Source organism: Labeo rohita, chromosome 14, assembly GCF_022985175.1.
Source record: "Labeo rohita strain BAU-BD-2019 chromosome 14, IGBB_LRoh.1.0, whole genome shotgun sequence".
In the NCBI taxonomy this organism is placed as follows: domain Eukaryota; kingdom Metazoa; phylum Chordata; class Actinopteri; order Cypriniformes; family Cyprinidae; genus Labeo; species Labeo rohita.
This window is the reverse complement of record NC_066882.1, coordinates 32,996,233-33,013,868: the sequence shown is the minus strand read 5'-3', so window position 1 is coordinate 33,013,868 and position 17,636 is coordinate 32,996,233. Positions and strand designations below refer to the sequence as shown.

Sequence of the window (17,636 nt, the reverse complement as noted above, 5' to 3'; positions counted from 1 at the left end):
AATTTTTTTAAAATGGAAAAATGTGGTTTTACAAATGCTAGAAATGTGGCTTTCGAAGGAAACACTGCTATCAAATAGCACACCTAGGTTCCTAACTGATTACGAAGAACTGACAGAACAACCATGAAGTGTTAGACAGTGTTTTAGGTTTTTATGCACTGAGGTTTTTGGTCCAACACCTCTGTTTTTTCAGAATTTAGCAGCAAGAATGTACTAGTCATCCAGTTTTCGACTATGCATTTCAGTTTTTAAATTGATACTTATTTCGCTGGGTTGCAAAGAAATATAGACCTGAGTATCATTAGCATAACAGTGAAAGCTAACACCAGGGTAACATGTGTGACACTGTCACACAGGACACATGTTTTAACCTGCTCAATATATTGTAATGATTTTATGTACGTTTGAGTTTTAATTGGTTTTCACGTTGTCTTAGCGATTTTATTCCTCTTAAACATTTTATTGTGTGTATGTCTTTAAGACAGTCTCTGTCTGCCTGTCATGTGACTTATCACATGACAGGAAACAGGAACTGAACCCTATAAAGGAGGCAGCATGGCAAACAATCAGGGTCATTGACCAAACCCTGTACGCTGGATTGAGGAGTTTTAAGGATTTTCCATTCCAGCATCACCTTTGTCTTGGACTATCACTTGTTGGACTGTATATACACCGGTGGACACTTTTATATTGGAACTTTCAACGCTCTGGATTTCTTATGGACTGTTTTAGGGTATGGTGCAAATGGACTCCACGCTTTTAACAGCCTAAGTTATTCTAGTTTTATTGTGTTGTTTTAAGTTCCCTGTACATTTATGTAAATACACTTTATTTATTCACTGTACTTTTGTCGTTGTCTCATCTTTTAAAACACTTATTTTATCTCACACAGTATAATCTGACCCCATTTTAACAATTGTAAATTCGACCAATAGGGCCGAACGTTACACATGTAAAGCATGAAAAGTAGCGGCCCTTGTACTGAGCCTTGAGGTACTCCATACTGCACTTGTGATTGATATGATACCTCTTCATTTACTGCTACGAATTGATGGTGGTCAGATAAGTAGGATCTGCACCATGCCAATGCACTTCCTCTAATACCAATACAATTTCCTAATCTATTCAAAAGAATGTTGTGGTCGATAATGTCAAATGCAGCACTAAAATCCAGTACTACTAATAGAGAGATACAATTACGATCAGATGATAAGAAAACCAGCTTACGACCAGTGCATGACAAGCTTAAACCAGCTAAAACCAGCAGCCATGCTTCAAAACATACCTAATCAGCATATGCTGGGGTTTTTTTCAACATGGTCATCTGTGGCAACGTTGACTACATCCACCTCCTCAGAGAAGGAAATCCATCTGCGACACCCGCAATCTTAATCATAGATGTGCCTTTGCAGAGGCGGGATCAGAGCCGCGAGGATCATGGGTATGGATAGCTCGGCAGTCGTTCACAATGCAGTCGCTTACAATGCGCACAGTCAGCCCCCTCGAGAGCTGACCGCACACGCTCTGCTCCTAAGCAAGTAACATAAAGATCATGTATATCCTCACCTGTAATATAGCGTAGACAGGAAGGAACACACAATCTAAACTGGTGATTGCTGCCCTTGTCTTTGCTCACCATTCTTGTGTTTGGGCACTGGCATTGACAGACAACACTTATTTGATGAATACAGAGTGCTTTTAGATGTAATTATGCAGAGGCAATCCCACAGCGTTTCAACAAAATGTGAGTTTCCTCGATACGAAAATCCTTTTTGACACTGAACACGTTAAAAGCACCACCTAATGAGTTTGAAAGCATTACCTTGTGGAAAGTACGAGACATTGCTTTTCTACCACTATTTTTACTGTTCAACACTGGATAGACCTCAAAGACTCCCACAGCTTCATCTTACAGTTATGTAGTAATATGTCAGCTCAGTTACTGGCATTATATTTGGACTGCTGCATGCAGGTTTCTCTCTATTTCTCCATTATCCAACAGCAAATGGAGTTTTTCATTTCATGTCACGGTCGCTTTAATTTTCATGCTAGAGGACCAGAGATATGATATAGTATGTACTGTGTGCATGATGGCATGACTTTCCGTGAACTCTTCAGTTGAACTGCTTACAGGCAGATGATATAAACACAGTCTTAAAGCCAGTCGTTTAGATACATCACTTACCCATGGCAGTGACACACACCACCAAACAGTAATTGGGATTGGCACTTCTCATCCAAACTGTTATAAACTGAACAAAACCTTACAGATTTCATGCTTTTCAAACCTTACAGATTTCCTTTTGACTGCATAATTAGTGAATAACTCCAGCTCGCAACTAGTATTAAATATATCCAACTTGATATATGCATACTACAGCAGATCTGAGCTGTTTGATTGTTTATAATCATCTCATATGTAAACTAAGCTGTCATCCAGCTCTAAATGGTTTAGGGCGGACTATTAGGCTTAACACTAACATCATGAATTCTGTTAAGCTTCTTTGAATCAATGTGTATTGTGAAAAGTGTTATACAAATAAACTGACAACTTGACTAATGTATCCGGACTAATCTGTCTCATCTGTATCTCCATTTGACGAAAAACCAGGCATGCTACTAGTGTATCAACAGACAGCAGAATGAACTAAAGTTTGCTTGTGTTTAGAAATGGCCCTGATCACAGTTCAGATTCAGACTCTCTAATCTTTATTTTTATTGCGCGTCATACAACAGAGATTGTTTCGAAGCAGCTGCAGTGATGAACAGACTAGCAACAGAATTAATAATGCAAACGTCAAATCCTAGTTCTGCTGTAAAGAACTCCAGTCAGATAAGCAACTGTGTAAACTTCATCCATTATGAAACAAGTTTAATAAAGTGATAAGCAGCTCTACTAAAGGCGGTAGTGTCATTATTCAGTTCAACAGTTCTGTGTTGATTTAGTTCAGTTCAAAACAAAATTTTCCAAAAACACCAAATTTTGTTAAATTAATTATTAATTAATTAAAGCAGAAAACTATATGCTTAATTCAGTTCAAGTTTTGTTCTCATCTGAACAAACATCTCATCAAATGGATACATTTGCAGGATTTCTCTAGTGCCATTTAATATATTCATATCTCACACATCTTGATCTCTTGTTTGGCCAAAGTCACCTACACTGTAGTAATCGAGGTTTCAGTGTCCAGCTTTTGGACTGTTTGCACTGCTCAAAGAGTGCTGTTAATTATGATTAGCACCTAATTATGGTTACATCTGTTTAAGCAGCACAGCTGAAGGGTTGCTGGTGGAATGGGAGATGAGCAGCCTCTGCATCAGGGGCGGTTCTAGGATTCTCAAGTATGTATGCAAACCTACATGGACTTGAATATGTATTATATTAAAAGTTAAATTTTCAAATGAAAATGGCTTTATAAAGTATGCATTTATATGTGCTTCATTTTCGCGGGAGGAAACAGCTGTGGTGTGACAAAGGGTGAACGCAGCTACAGTAGATGGGGAACCGATTGCTCCGCCATGATATTTTGTAAACTGCTTTTAAACTGCACAGATGCGGATATTATAATAATCTATCAGTAAACACACACCTTGTCCTCTGTTTTTCCCTCTGCGCCACCGCGGTCTGCAGATTGAAGAGAATGCGCTGAAAGACTGGGATGAGCCGATCAAAATCTGCCGCATTTTTTATATGAAATTTAAAGGAAATTTGTGTACAGTTTATGGGGATAATCGCAAAATTTTAGGGGAGCTGAGTAGTCAGTTTAGGGGGCTAGCCCCCCTAAAAATGGCTTAGCGACGCCCATGCTCAGCATGATGTGGAAATGATTCGGGTGGATGTGTGACTGCAGTGTGACTCAGCAGCTGCCAAACATGAGCAGCTGAGATCCACACCGATTATGCCAAGATCTCACAGCAGGAGGTAATGAGCGCCTGATAGCTCTTGAGCTGTGCTCAAGAGGCTGTCTTCTGGCAGGGGTGATAAAACGCTCACTGATACAGTCTGTTCAACCACGGGACGTCCGGTGAGGTGATGAGCTGACAGATAGTCACAGGCCTTCAAAAACACCCACATGTAAGCATCTATGTAGGACAGCATGTGACACGACCAGTGCCAGACTCAGATGTGGTTTGAAACCACCTTACACACCAGTGAAGACAGCACATTCAGGTTTTCTCTGAAACCCCAGCCAACAGAATCTGATTAGCTGTGAGTGTGAATGAATCTGCACTTTTTGCAGATTTTGCTGAATTGTAATTACAAAATCATAAGTTGAATCCAGAAGTTAAAACACACACACATTGTTCATAAGTGAGCTCAATAAATCTGCAAACTGACACTGTTTTTTATTTAGTTATTTCAAAGGTGTTTACATATACTCCACAGAATTTACATACACTTGATTCTTAAAGTTTGCTTCAAAGCAGCTTTAAAGTAAACAGGAGAAAAGAACCAGTGATGCAAAATTCTTCAGTCAGAAATCAGTAATTTCAGTTAATAAAATTATACCTTCAATTTCAGATATAAATGGTTCTTGTGAGAAATCAGACTCAGAAAATAATTTTGTCTCCTAGGAAATGTGTTAATATCTTTGTAGCTTCTAAAGGACATTAATGAATGAAAATAAATTAATTAATTTAATTAAAAAAATAATAATACATTAAATTAAAACAAAGTAAGCCATATAATGCCGTGCATAGCGTGTTACTGTTAGTGTTAATTTTGAGGTATTTCAAATGCATTATAGCCAATTAAATGACTATTCAGAGAAATTTCAAAAATAAAACAAAACAAATAAATCATTCGTGAACCAGCTTCACCTACAGAAGTAGTAAATATAAGTTTTTTTTTTTTTTTTTGTTTTTTTTTTAATGAATCTTTGCAAATCTGAAAAAAAAACAAAAAACTGCTTGTCATCCCACAGAAGAGAGGGGCTGGGTGAGCAGAGCTAATTAGCATTTAAACAGCCATGCAACAAAACGGCTTGTTCAGAACAGAGCTGATTTTTACAAGGTAAAAAGGGTGTTGTTTTACACTACCACTGAGACATTTTAACCAAAGTATGTTATAGACTTTTTATTAAGACTCTAAAAAATCATATCAACTTCCGGCATCCGATGACCCCTTTAAAGAACAGTTCACAGACAGACAAAATCAAGATCACATTTTTCTCACCTGAAAAGTCATTTTATTGTGTTCCAGGTCATAACAGGGAAGGTTAATGCTGACTTTATTTAAAATGAACTAAACTGATGCTGAAGCATTTTGTAACAACTCAATTTAATTCTGCTAAAGTCCCCCTGTAGTGAAAATCAAGTTCCTTTTGGAGGAACTCGAACTGCATCCTCTAGGGGTCGCTATGGGGAACGCCATCTCCGTGACCCCTGTCTGAAGCCGACATACAAAAACGACAACAATGTTGCCCGGTGACAGCCTATGACGTCACTTCCTGTGCGACTCGTCACTGCCGGTGCGTCACTACTTGTGTGACCACAGTATAAAAGGACGCTGGTAGAACACAACATTCTCTTCTTCATGTTCTCTCACCAGAGGTTTTAAGAACGGCTAATGTGTGACGATGTGTGTTAAAGAGCAAGCACTTTCTGCTCCCGAGGGAGTTTATTGCGAGTTTATTGCGTTCATTATATTCACTGCTTGTTCCTTGCGAGAGACAAGCACACTCTCTTACCCGCTTTCACAAGTTCACGGGCTGTGTGTGTGTGTGTTGAAGTGCAGCATGTCTAGCTCTCGAGGGAACTGGATGTGCTCTTCACGATGCATTCACAAAGAAGAGAGGTGAGTCTTCACTGTTTACCCGAGTTGTAATACCCGGATTTGCATGAGTGCGTTCGCCTCTTGCAGCATTAACAACACAATATGTGCTAGCTAAGACCCTTGTGTGGTGTTCTTAATAGCAGCTTCCTGGAGCCTGTCGAGATGGTGCTGTCCTCCCTTATCGGGTTTATAGTTAAACAGCCCACTGTTGGTGGTCTCAGCAGTTGCATGGTCCCCTTTCCTAGAGCCAGCTGTCTGAGGATATCTATGTGCTAGCTCAATGACTGCTCCCCTTCCTAGGATCTTTTAAGTAGCAGTCTCCTTGAGCCTCGCCTAGATAGAGCTATCTCCCCTTCTAGGGTTGTAAGTAGATGGCCCACCCTGGTGGTCTGGGCTGCCTCTAGGAGGGTTTCTCAGGGTTTTTCGAACTGGCTATGCAGGACTAGCTGCTGATAGCTCAGTGATTGCTCCCATTCCTATAGTTTTTAAGTAGTGGTCTCTTTGAGCTCTTACCCTGACAGCGCTGTCTCCCCTGCTAGGGTTATAAGCAGACAGCCTAATCTTTGTGGTCAAGTTAATTTCAGCTGGTTCCCTTTTGGTAGCCTTCATAGGAACATTGACTACCTGAGGATAAGAGGCTAACTCTGTGATTGCTCTCCTTCTTAGGATTTTTAAGCAGTGGTCTCCCTGTGCCCCATGCCTAGACAGTGCTATCTCCCCTGCTAGGGTTGTAAGTAGATGGCCCACTATGGTGGTCTGGGCAGCTTCACAAGAAGGTTTACCTGGCCTAACTTGGGTCATGCACAGGAACCACAATGGGTGAGTATGACCCTGTTATTATGTGTCTAGCCTCTTCTGCTGTATTTCTGGGACCTGTCTGTTGCATTTTTTCTTTCTGTTAGGTAGGTCCTCTTCGAGCCCCCCCTCTCTGATCTTTGACTATGGTTGTGGTCTGCTTGTCTATTTGGATCTGCCTTCGACATATCTACCTGGACGTCGTGGCCAGTCTTGGCCTTCAGGTCCCCACTATAGCACTACATCTAGGGCTACAGTCCTTTTACCAGGTAAGCTCTTCGGAAATCATCTCTTCGCAGGATGCTCCTGGACACCCCTGGCTGGACACGCATGCCTTAGAGGCCACCTGACTGAAACACTCTATCTGCGTCCTGCCCTGAGGGGCTTCCTGTTTCAGGGTATCCACCTAATCGTCATACAGACCTAACCTCATACCGTCTTGGTGATCTAGTGAGTCGCCCCTCCATGGAGTGGGCTTGACAGCACTATTTTGTGGGCCTGGCTAGAACGGGGCACTTGGTTTCTATCAAGATGGTAAGCACAGGTCTGCTTGTGTTGGTAATGGCCTCAAGAGAATACTCACAACACAGCCCGAGGGCTGGGGGTACTGCTGCTCTCTATGCAGCCATACTGAGTTGAACCAGATTTGTCTCTGTTGAAATGTCTGATCTCCTGTCATCAAATCACATTTCCAAGGCCTCTTTGGCCTCTTTGGCTGTGGGAGGGTCTCTTAAGAGCTTGTCACCCCTGGGCAGATCAGGTGTTCCTCCTTGTCTCTCGGGAGTTAGAAGCCTGTCCTGAAGCACTGACCTCTCATGTTGGTCAAGTGTATCGGCTCCATGGCAGTATTATCAGACAGCTAGCTGCGGCTAATTGTCTGTTTGGTGTAGCAATGCTCCCCTCACCTTGAGGGTTGGCTCTGAGCATTGCCCCAACTGGGCAACTGAGGTTGTCCCCTTACTGCCTACCCCTTGAAGCCTTGTTTGCCTAGCAGTGCTCCCCTCATGTAGAGGGTTATCTACTAGCACACCGCTTCTGAATAAGCAGTATTTCTTAAATCTATGTTTATGGGAAGTCTTGGGCACTTTTCTTAAATCAACATTGTGGTATGGAATGCACCTAGATTTTGCATCCATTCTAAAATCCTGTATGGTAGGGATTCACATGCTTCCAGCCCATACCCTTCTTGAGTTGGTCACCTTAGGTCCCACTCTGCTTACGCATCTTTGAGCAGGGTGTTGCTACCTATGTTCTGTAGGACGGTTCCTGAGCGAACCTATGCAGAGCCTGCGGTAGCCCCCTGGGTGACAGGCCAAACCTAGGCGAAACCCTAGGCACTTGGCCATATCCCCTTAAAGGAATATCTTCTGATTCCAAGCTTCGAGTTCTACCTCGGGTCCAGCATTTCTGACCCCTTTTAGGTAAGTCTTTGGGTATGCAGCTCAGGCTTTTGGCCGAAGGGGATAATGTCACTGACAGCCGTCACTACGTCTCAGGGGTAACTTGCTTAAGCTTACGGGAATTGGTACTTAGTGCTCGCCTCTATAATGGCATGCACTCCCCTTAGCATGGCAGCGTGGGTATAACTGTTCTCCATAGTGACCCCTGGAGGACACAGTTCGAGTTCCTCGAAAGGGCATGTCTTATTCCTTTAGCCCGGAGTCAGACCCACCTCTCCCGCTCTTTACACGCATATTACACGCATATGGAATCACAAATTTGGCTGCATTTGAGTATTTAAGGCCTTTTGAGGACACAGTATCATCAAGTAAGTAACTTTAATAAAAGTTGCGGTTTCCTCTGTAGTTGTCCACTAGTATAAACATAGTTTTATCAGTCAATATCTGTGTACTAACCAGCAGAAACAGATAATGTTACCTCACAAAGTTAACCATCAGTCTCCTTGTTTACGTTGAGCATACCAGCTTTCTGGTTCAAACATATATGGCTAATTGAACCAATATTTCCACTTGCTATTGTATCGCGTTTACTACAGTTAAGTAAGTGGATCAAGAGGCGCCAACTGGCTGGTGTGAATGAGAGGAGGCGGATAATTTGTGTATTCATAGATCCGCATATAGTAAATGAGACATTCAAGCTATTTTAAGTCATAAGAAAATTAATTTTCACAAGAAAAAAACATTTAAATATGTCATTTTGATGATCAAAGATGAGTTTTAAGAGATACAATTTTTGAATACAGGGGGACTTTAAGTACTTTAGTAAAATCAAATGTAACTTCATTTTGTTTTGGGACTATAAATTATTTACATAACAATGGATTTCTAATTCCCAACATGTTTTACATGAAATTGCATTAGGGGAGTAAATGGGACAGTGTTGGGGGTAATGCATTACAAGTAATGCAAGTTATGCAATCAGATTACTTTTTTCAATTAACTAGTAAAGTAACACATTACTTTTAAATTTACAATTAAAAATGTGAGTTACTTTTTCAAATAAGTAACGTAAGTTACGTTGTTTTCCCATTTATTTACTGAGCTCACTCCTGTTCCCATGTTAAGAGAAATTAGCTGTTTAATAGCTGTATTAACATGTTTCCATTGCCTTGTTTTTATGCACATTTTTAAGTATTGCATCAGAAACAAGAAATGGAAACGACACATTAAAAACAATATAATTGATTGTAACGGCAAATTTAAAAAAAAGTCCCTTTATTCGCAAATTTATCTATACCACCGCCATCCACTTGAACAACTTGATGTAAACGTACATTCACACGTGTTTTTTTTTTTTTTTTTTGTGAAAAAAGATTCGCTTCACGTTTGGATGGAAACCCAGCTATAGGGAGTAATTGCAGAGGCACTTCCGTCAGCCTGAGGCTTATTAATGTCACTTTTGGTGTGAAAAGGGCCTTTACAGTTAGCAGAAATATAACTTTTTAGATTTTATTAAAAAACAAATAAGCAAGTCCAGCCCAGGTGACAAGAACTAACGCAAAAGTAACATAACGCATCACTTTCTACTTCACACACTGAACTGTGTTAATGTCAGAGTCACTGATTCAGTCATCCCAATATCACAGACTAGACTCTCCCCAATTTCAGTTTATTGAACAGATGATTTTGTGAGTGTACTAAATTTATATAAGTACACCAGACATTATTCTAGCACGCTTTGGATAACTTTCAAGTAATACAAGAAAAACAAATAGCAGCTTAAATTAAAAATAAATATCAAAATAAAGATGATTTTACAGTGTGGAACCACTTACCTAAAATAAGTAAACCTACAGTCTTGAATGTATGGATTTTGAAACCTGTATTTGATTTCATGACATTTCATGTAATGCTTAAATAAGACCACTTGATTGTTTTATTAATGACAACTTTAATAACATAGTGAACGATAACCTACCTAATATATACTATAAAAATAAAATATAAATATAATCAGACTTGCTTATTTTGAGACAGTCGTTTGCATTTAGGCTGCAGTGTTAACATTGTAAACAATATAATAGAGATTTTATATAGCAAACTGTGTTCATTAAAGCGGGTGTAAAAACTTGATATTTAGACTTTGACATCCAGCTTTGGAATTGTAATAATGTTCTGTAATAAATAGAAATATTGACAGTTTATTATAAAGATTACTGCAACCGTGTTTTCTCTAAGTATGACCCACTCTGAGTAAGACCTACTTTCTGACAGAGGCTTATTATATGAAGCGCGACAAGGGCGTCATAATTTGTCGTTTGTAGAAGCGTTGAGTGGAGAAGTGTCGGGTCCTCCTGAAGGATTTATTTTGGGCGGTCTCTCTCTCTCTCTCTCTCTCTCTCTCTCTCTGAGGCACTGACTTATCTCACCAACAGGGGCTTCTGTGTTAACTGAGGCTAAATAAACACAGATGAACTGTCGAGCACATTCACAAAAATGTCCTGGCAATGTCTGTCTGACTTCACAAGGCTCTCGGAAACCGCAGGAGAAGCGCGTCACCTCAGAAACGCACTGACATGGAGCTGCTTTAAACGGGCGAAGCGGGCATGTTCCTCCTAGAAGACTTCACTGGCGCCGAGCGAGCGCGGCTTTGACGCTTTCCACAGCAGTTCACCTTGTTACTGGACTTTTAGTGAGAGCGGACATCCGAGATGAAGAACCCACATCTGAACGGACCCTGCAAGATCCTGCACTCGGTGTCGGGAGACAAGAGAGTAAAACGGAAATCCAGAGAGCCAATTAAGCGCGTCAGTGACGATCATTTACCTTACTTTAAATTACAGTACAAGGACGCGCATCTCACGGCAGAGACTGACGGCTGTCCGACAGAGACGCGCGGCTCGGAAATCGTCGCGTCGAGGGACGACAGTGTGTTAAACACCGCGGTGGACATGAGGATTAACACCGTGATTGCTGGAGAGACTCCTGGCGCCTCCGAGAAGACTGTCAGCGGCAGGAGCGCTCAAGCGCAGGTTTTTCCTCTGGAGCGAGCGTTGTCTCAGCGCGCCGCCTCTCAGGCGCCTGGCGAGTGCGCGGAATCACCTAGGAAACGCGCCGGAGAGCCGTCTGGCGTCGTCACGGAGATCAAAGCCATTCAGCAGACGCGCAGACTGCTGGCGAACGCGCGCGAGAGGACGCGCGTGCACACCATCAGCGCAGCCTTCGAGGCGCTGCGAAAGCAGGTAAAGTAACACTTACGCGCTCATGAAAACTCCTTTTCAGCAAGACGCGTAGAGAAAATAGCAGTCGAAGTCGGAATAAAACAAAGCACCGTTGCTATTGACTGCTATTTTCTGTAGCTGTAAAGAAACTTTATTTCACAAGAAGATTTTTCAACTAACCACACATGTTGTCCAGGTCTCATTTTGACACTTTTGATGGAGATGTAACATAATCGTAACTTATTCTATCTGCGCAAAACTAAGTTAAAGCATGAAAAAACTAACCTTTAATATACATAATCGCTGATTATAACACATCCATTTGAAAGCCAAGAGCAAATAACTGTTTGAGCATTAAAGTGTTAAATTATTGCAGCAAATACCCGAAATATAATACATGACGAATTCTAATTCACGCAGTACACTTTAAAAGTGACCGTGAATTCAGCGGTACAACACAGTAAAAATGCTACAGTAAAAACTTGTTAAATGGTTAACGGTATGTTCCCCTACTATATAAGGTGAAAAACAAAACGGTGTTGGACACTGCATGTAATTTTAAGGTAGTCTACAGTTTTTGGAAGTGAAAAAGAAGGTAACATTTACAGTAAATAACTGTAAACTGACATTCCCAGAATTCCCTGCGTTGCATTTTTTGAATTTCATGTTTGTTTTTAATGTGCATTGCATTGTTTCAGTTTGATGTGTGTTACCATGATGGTGTTTAGTGTCTGTGTGAATGACACTGTGCACCTTCTATGTATATATGGCTTTGGTTCATCATGTGACTTTCTCATCACCACCTGTATTTTGAAGGTATACAAAACAGATTTCAGGTTGGTATATTAACATTATATGAGTTAATGAAATTACTGTATTTAAATGTAAATTTAAGTTAAAACTATAAAACCTAAAATGTTGCTACCGTATTTTTTACAGTAAAATTCTGGTTGTCATTACATTCTTACAGTGTATGAAAAACCTACCCTTTAATATACATCGTCGCTGATTATAACATCCAGGCCACACACGAACACTCATATTTTGGAAGATAACCAAGAGCAAATAACGTGTTGAATTATTGCAGCATAATTCATAACAAATCCTAATTTAAACAGTGAACCAACTCAAACAAGACAACCCCTTCTTGTAAACATTTTATTTTATTTATTTATTTATTTATTTATTTTATAGCCCCACCAATTCAGATCAATAAGAGGTTAATCAATTTGAGTGCAGTGACGTTCTACCAAAGGCAGTAATTATTCAGTTTAAGTTTAAGATTCAGTTCAGTTCATTACCAGTGCCAGATGTGATTCAGCTGTGAGGTTCAGTTCAGGTTAATTGAGTTTTCATTTTTACATCAACAGCCCGCATTTCCCTCTCACGCCGACCCTCGTCTGCTTTCACAGGTGCCCTGCTACTCGTACGGCCAGAAGCTGTCCAAGCTGGCTATATTAAGAATCGCTTGCAACTACATACTGTCGCTCGCTCAGCTGGCAGACCTGGACTACACGCCAGACCAGCGCAAGCTGAGCTTCAGGGAGTGTGTGGAGCAGTGCACCAGGACGCTGCAGGCCGAGGGACGCTCCAAGAAGAGGAAGGTAACGTGTCTTCAGCGTCTGCATCCACACGCTTCTCTGCTGCTTCTGGATTCACTCTTTAACTTTATTATATGGTTGTGGAAAAGAAAACAATGTGTGCATTTCAGACCCGTGCCACTAGAAATACATGTTGCTCTCATGCGAACCACGACACTGACCCACAAACTGTGAATAATTATAGACCGCTGACTAGAGGCTGAAGACTCAACTGCATTCAGTTACACTTTATTTTGATAGTCCACTTTAGACATCTGTTTACTGTGAGTAACTTTGCAAGTACATGTCTAGCAGTCATTATTAGACTATTAGTAGTTTAATACCTGATAACACTTTATTTTGATGCTTCACAACAGACATTCAACTGACTATAACTTTACAACTACGTATCAGCTAACTCAGTAGACTGTTAGGTTAGTTTAAGGGTCGGGTTAGTAGAATAAAATGACATTACTACTTGCAAAATAAAGTCAGAGCTAGTTAACTTACAAATTGTAGTCTGTTATTGATTACAGATTACATGATGGCAACTTATCTAGATTACTCTTTTTAGGTAATGTAATCTGACTACTTTTTTAGATTTTTTTTTTTTTAATCAAACTTGTTTTAAAAGGGTCATCGGATGCCCATTTTCCACAAGTTGATATGATTCTTTAGGGTCTTAATGAAAAGTCTATAATATACTTTGGTTAAAAATTCTCAATGGTTTTGTAAAACAACACCCTTTTTACCTTGACAAAATCAGCTCTGCAAAAATCATCACATTCTGGTCGAGGCTGCTTTAAATGCAAATGAGCTCTGTTCGCCCCGCCCCCCCTCTTCTCTCTGTGGAGTGACGAGCTGCTCTGAGAGATTGTTTACTTTAGCCACATTTAGCCACGAAACTTGCTAACTAGCACATTTTTAGAAAAGGTGATTACAGAGACTCACTTCTGCTGTAAGTGAAGCTGGATCACGGATGATTTGCGTGAACCACATTGATATAAAAAAAGCAAAGAGAAAGAAAATACCGAGGGGTGAGAACATGAAGGGCATAAGTGACATTTTGGCTGAAATGCAGATATATTTATCAGATGAATGCTCTTGATGAGCTTTTTTTTTACTGTCATCCATGAGTGTACAAATTGTTATTATAAATGACTGAAATCAGTACACAAAGTCAGATCAAACTATGGTAAATGTTTGTTTTGGCCCTCCTGTAAAGTTGGTGAAATGTCACTTACGCCTTTCTGGTTGTCATCTCTCGATATATGCGTTGCATTGCAAACACTGTATTAGTGAGTTGACAGACAGTAAATAGTGAGTTGATAAAAACCTAATAATTCAACCATAAAAAATCTAAAATAAAAGCAATTGAAACACTTGAAAACTAAAAATATAAATATTTTATTTGTTTACCTGCATGTCATTATAACCATTAAATGACACCGGAGAACTGTAAACATGCAAACATGTTGTTAAATGATTGAAATATTCAATTGCTCAGCGATATTTCAACAAATATTTGCATAATCCCTGCATGAAAACACCCAGAGTCTTCCAGGTTTGAAATGTTTTTGTCCAGATTTTAAGAACCGATACATTATGAGGACCATATAACAAGTAACTGTAATCTGATTACAAGCATTTAAGATGTACTCTGATTACAAGTACTTAACTTTTGGCATCTGATTACGTAATCCAGATTACTACCCAGGTGTGAATTTACATCCATGAAAGTGTCAGACGTCTACTAACGCTCTAATGACTGCTAGTTGAGATGCAAAGTACTGTGTAACCTGGACCATCAGTTCATTCTGTACAGAACATACATGATGTGCGTATATGTACTAATTAGAGGGAATCCGCCCCCACCCCCCTTGCCTAATAACCGTCCCATTAAATGAAATTATCATCAGCTTTTGTCAGAGCAGGACTGGGTGTTCCGCCAGCTTTTTCCTCCGCTGCGTCCCGGCCGAATAAACGGAGTGATTGATGTGTTTTTGGGGGAGTTTTACGACACAGTCATCAGCGCAGCCGTGATTTCCTGCAGCGCGATGCTATATCGACGTGTGTATTTTCTCCTGCGATAGGAGAGTTCGGGACGTTCGTAATGAGATTATGAGCGGTAATTGAGCAGCTGTGACACACGAAGGCTCTGGAGGAGGCCAGCAGTCTGCAGACTGTGTGTGAAGGCAGAGGCAGCGCCGCATGTGAGCTCATGCGCTCCCCCCTCGCCTCCCCTCCCCTCCGCCCCCCGTCCCCCGTCAGAGCCAGACACCAGATGTTCGCAGCGCTGCTTGGGAAGTCCTGCTGGCGCCACTCAGGGCAGAGGGCAGGGGGAAGGCACGCGAGCCGGAGCCCAGAGAACGCACTCGCTGCAGGAACTGGCACATTCCCCAGCGCGCTCTTGGCCCGCTCCCCAGTTCTCCCTTGGCCATCTGTTCCAAAAAAACACTTTGAAATAAAAACGCAGCGCTCATCACTCTCTTAGGATACGGCTCCACGGAGCAGCTGTTACAGAGGCGAGGGGAAACGGGAGGAGGGTTTGGAGGAGGAGGAGGAGGAGGGGCGCCGTCCAAGAAAGAAATCCCTTTGTCAAGTAGAGCCAGTGAGTCTGAGGGGAAAAATGTTTTGGCAAAGCAGAGCCATGAAAAGCACTGAGCGAACATGAAAATGCGCATGAATGTTGCAATGCGGGAACCTTTCTCCACAAGTCCGTTTCAAAACAAAAGGGCCCGCTGAATCTGCTCAGAATTTGTATTCTTGACAGCTAATGCAGATTTTGTTGTTTGTTTTGTTTGTTCTTCACAACAGGAATAAAATGAAGGAAGCGAATGTGAAGAAAGAAGGACCTCAATCCATCGACATGAAGACGCCCATGCGGGGAAAAAAAAGGCTCGTAATGAAAGTGTAAAGTGACTTTGCACTATTGACTTCACTACAGCTAACCGAGTCCAAAACAAAAGCAATATGCTATTCTACAACTTTTGCACAGCGGAAACACTCTTCAAGCACAGATGATGTGAAATCAGTTCAGCAATCACAGACGGGTTATTTATTTTGGTTTGTTTTGCAGTGCTCTTTTACGGTTGAACAAACCACGCACAGCTACAAGTTCGTGCGCACATCGTGTCAAAAACGTCCTGCCGTGTGCGAGAAAGTGCACGTTTTCTTCTCTTTTTGTAATCGTTATGTTATTCTACATTTTATCAAATACATTATAAACCATGATATAAGTGAAAATGCATATAATAAATTCAGCACTCATCTCTTGTCTTCCATTCGCTTTGTTCTTGTTTTCAAACAGGAGTCTGAAATCTATGCTCTGTGTCAGTTTTATAAATGGATTTACTTCTGAAATGCTGTGTTGTAGTTTAATGTAGTCCAAGAATCCATCTTCATTACCGAAGAACTGCTTTTCTGAGGCATTAATGGGCAGTTGTTGGTGACCTGCCAAAAACATCAAACTCCAGGAGGAAACAGATCTGAACGTTCTGAGCCGTGTGGGATTCCTATCAGCAGCTCAAAAACACACCAGCAAAACAAATCAATCAATAATTATGTCACAGTCAGTATTATCTGCTACATACATGTCTGTTTTTCAGCCTGGCGACTTTCGTTATAACACACTCGGTGTTGTTAATCTGTAACAAATTAATCTCCTTTTAGTGAAAATATCAAAAATGTCCATTGAAATGATTTGAAATAGCACAGGGAAGTGCAGTCAGATTATCAGTCGTGAAATCAGGCAGAGGTTAAATGCGCAGAGCTTCTTCTATTTAAAGGTGTCTCACGAGGTGATGCAAAAATAATGAGTTTATTTTACGTGAAGAAGAGCCACCGACTGAGATATTTCAGGGAAATGTACACATTAAATATTTCTTGTATTTTATTAATATTAAACATTTTATGTAAGACTTAACATTACTCGCAAACTGTTTGGATCTGAATTCTCACATAATGCTGTTTGTCTCACAAGTCATCTTCTGTGATCGTACCGTCTTATCATGGTCAACTGCCAGGAAAAGAGAGACAGACAGATAGAGAGAGTTTCAGACAGTGCTGTAAACACACGTTCCCTTGTCAGAGATGGCTGTTCAAAATTCACATACGTGGATACTTTCATTCCTTTCTCAGACCGTCTGTCCACCGCATCAAAATTTCACATTGCAGTCTTTGATTACGTCATTCCTTCCATTTAAACGACAGCGTTCAGAGACGGTTGTGTTGGTCTTCTTCACTCAACTCACCCCTGATAGTCTGGTTCATCTAACAAGTCAGCTTGCTTCCAAAAAGACATTTTCAAAGATTCCAGAACAATTTGACAATGTCTTTGTCCATGTCCTATGCTTTGCCTCACTAAACCTCCAAGTACAATTACACCACAACAATACCCGTTTTGGTTTTATTATGTGATTTACATTGCAATCCCTTTTGAGTTTAAAAATAACTGATCATTTAAGTTTAAAGGAAACCTATTGAGCTCCCTTTTACAATATGTAATATAAGTCTCAGGTGTCCCCAGAATGAAGTTTCAGCTCAAAATCGCCCACAGATCATTTATTATATCATTTTGAGTGGAAGCAGAAACACGCCGTTTTCCTGTATGTCTCTTTAAATGCAAATGAGCTGCCCTTTTTCAGAATAGTGCTGTGGCTTTACAGCTCATATCTCAGATGCTCTGCCAACTTGATTATCATGTATAGCAAAGAAATCATGTGTTTTAAAGCCATATCAGTTTAAACTTCTGATACAGGGTTTTCTGAGCGCACACATCTGAAGCACTTACACAGAAAGCGGCTGTCACACAGCATGCGAGTACTAAATGAAGTACTCTTTCATGTCTTATTGTGCTTAAATT

At 40.7% G+C, this 17,636-nt stretch overlaps 1 protein-coding gene across 2 annotated transcripts; it reads left to right on the top strand.

Moving 5' to 3' along the window:
- The first annotated feature begins 10,359 nt into the window (after positions 1-10,359).
- Positions 10,360-16,044, top strand: atoh8 (atonal bHLH transcription factor 8). 2 transcript variants are annotated; one of them, XM_051128094.1, is made up of 3 exons: positions 10,360-11,213; positions 12,605-12,796; positions 15,044-15,567. In XM_051128094.1, exons 1-3 carry the CDS (start codon positions 10,683-10,685, stop codon positions 15,233-15,235), a joined length of 915 nt encoding a protein of 304 aa, XP_050984051.1. In that variant the 5' UTR covers positions 10,360-10,682; the 3' UTR covers positions 15,236-15,567. The 2 variants fall into 2 exon arrangements, with proteins under 2 accessions (XP_050984051.1, XP_050984050.1); XM_051128093.1 differs by lacking the exon at positions 15,044-15,567 and adding an exon at positions 15,590-16,044 and having other exon boundaries at positions 10,365-11,213.
- Positions 16,045-17,636: the final 1,592 nt, after the last annotated feature.

Bases quoted from the DNA above. Each gene is read 5' to 3' on its own strand.
- atoh8 (XM_051128094.1), top strand. From the start codon at position 10,683: ATGAAGAACCCACATCTGAACGGACCCTGCAAGATCCTGCACTCGGTG. The intron at 11,214-12,604 runs GTAAAGTAACAC...CTGCTTTCACAG, and splicing joins TCGAGGCGCTGCGAAAGCAG to GTGCCCTGCTACTCGTACGG. The intron at 12,797-15,043 runs GTAACGTGTCTT...GTCCCCCGTCAG, and splicing joins GACGCTCCAAGAAGAGGAAG to AGCCAGACACCAGATGTTCG.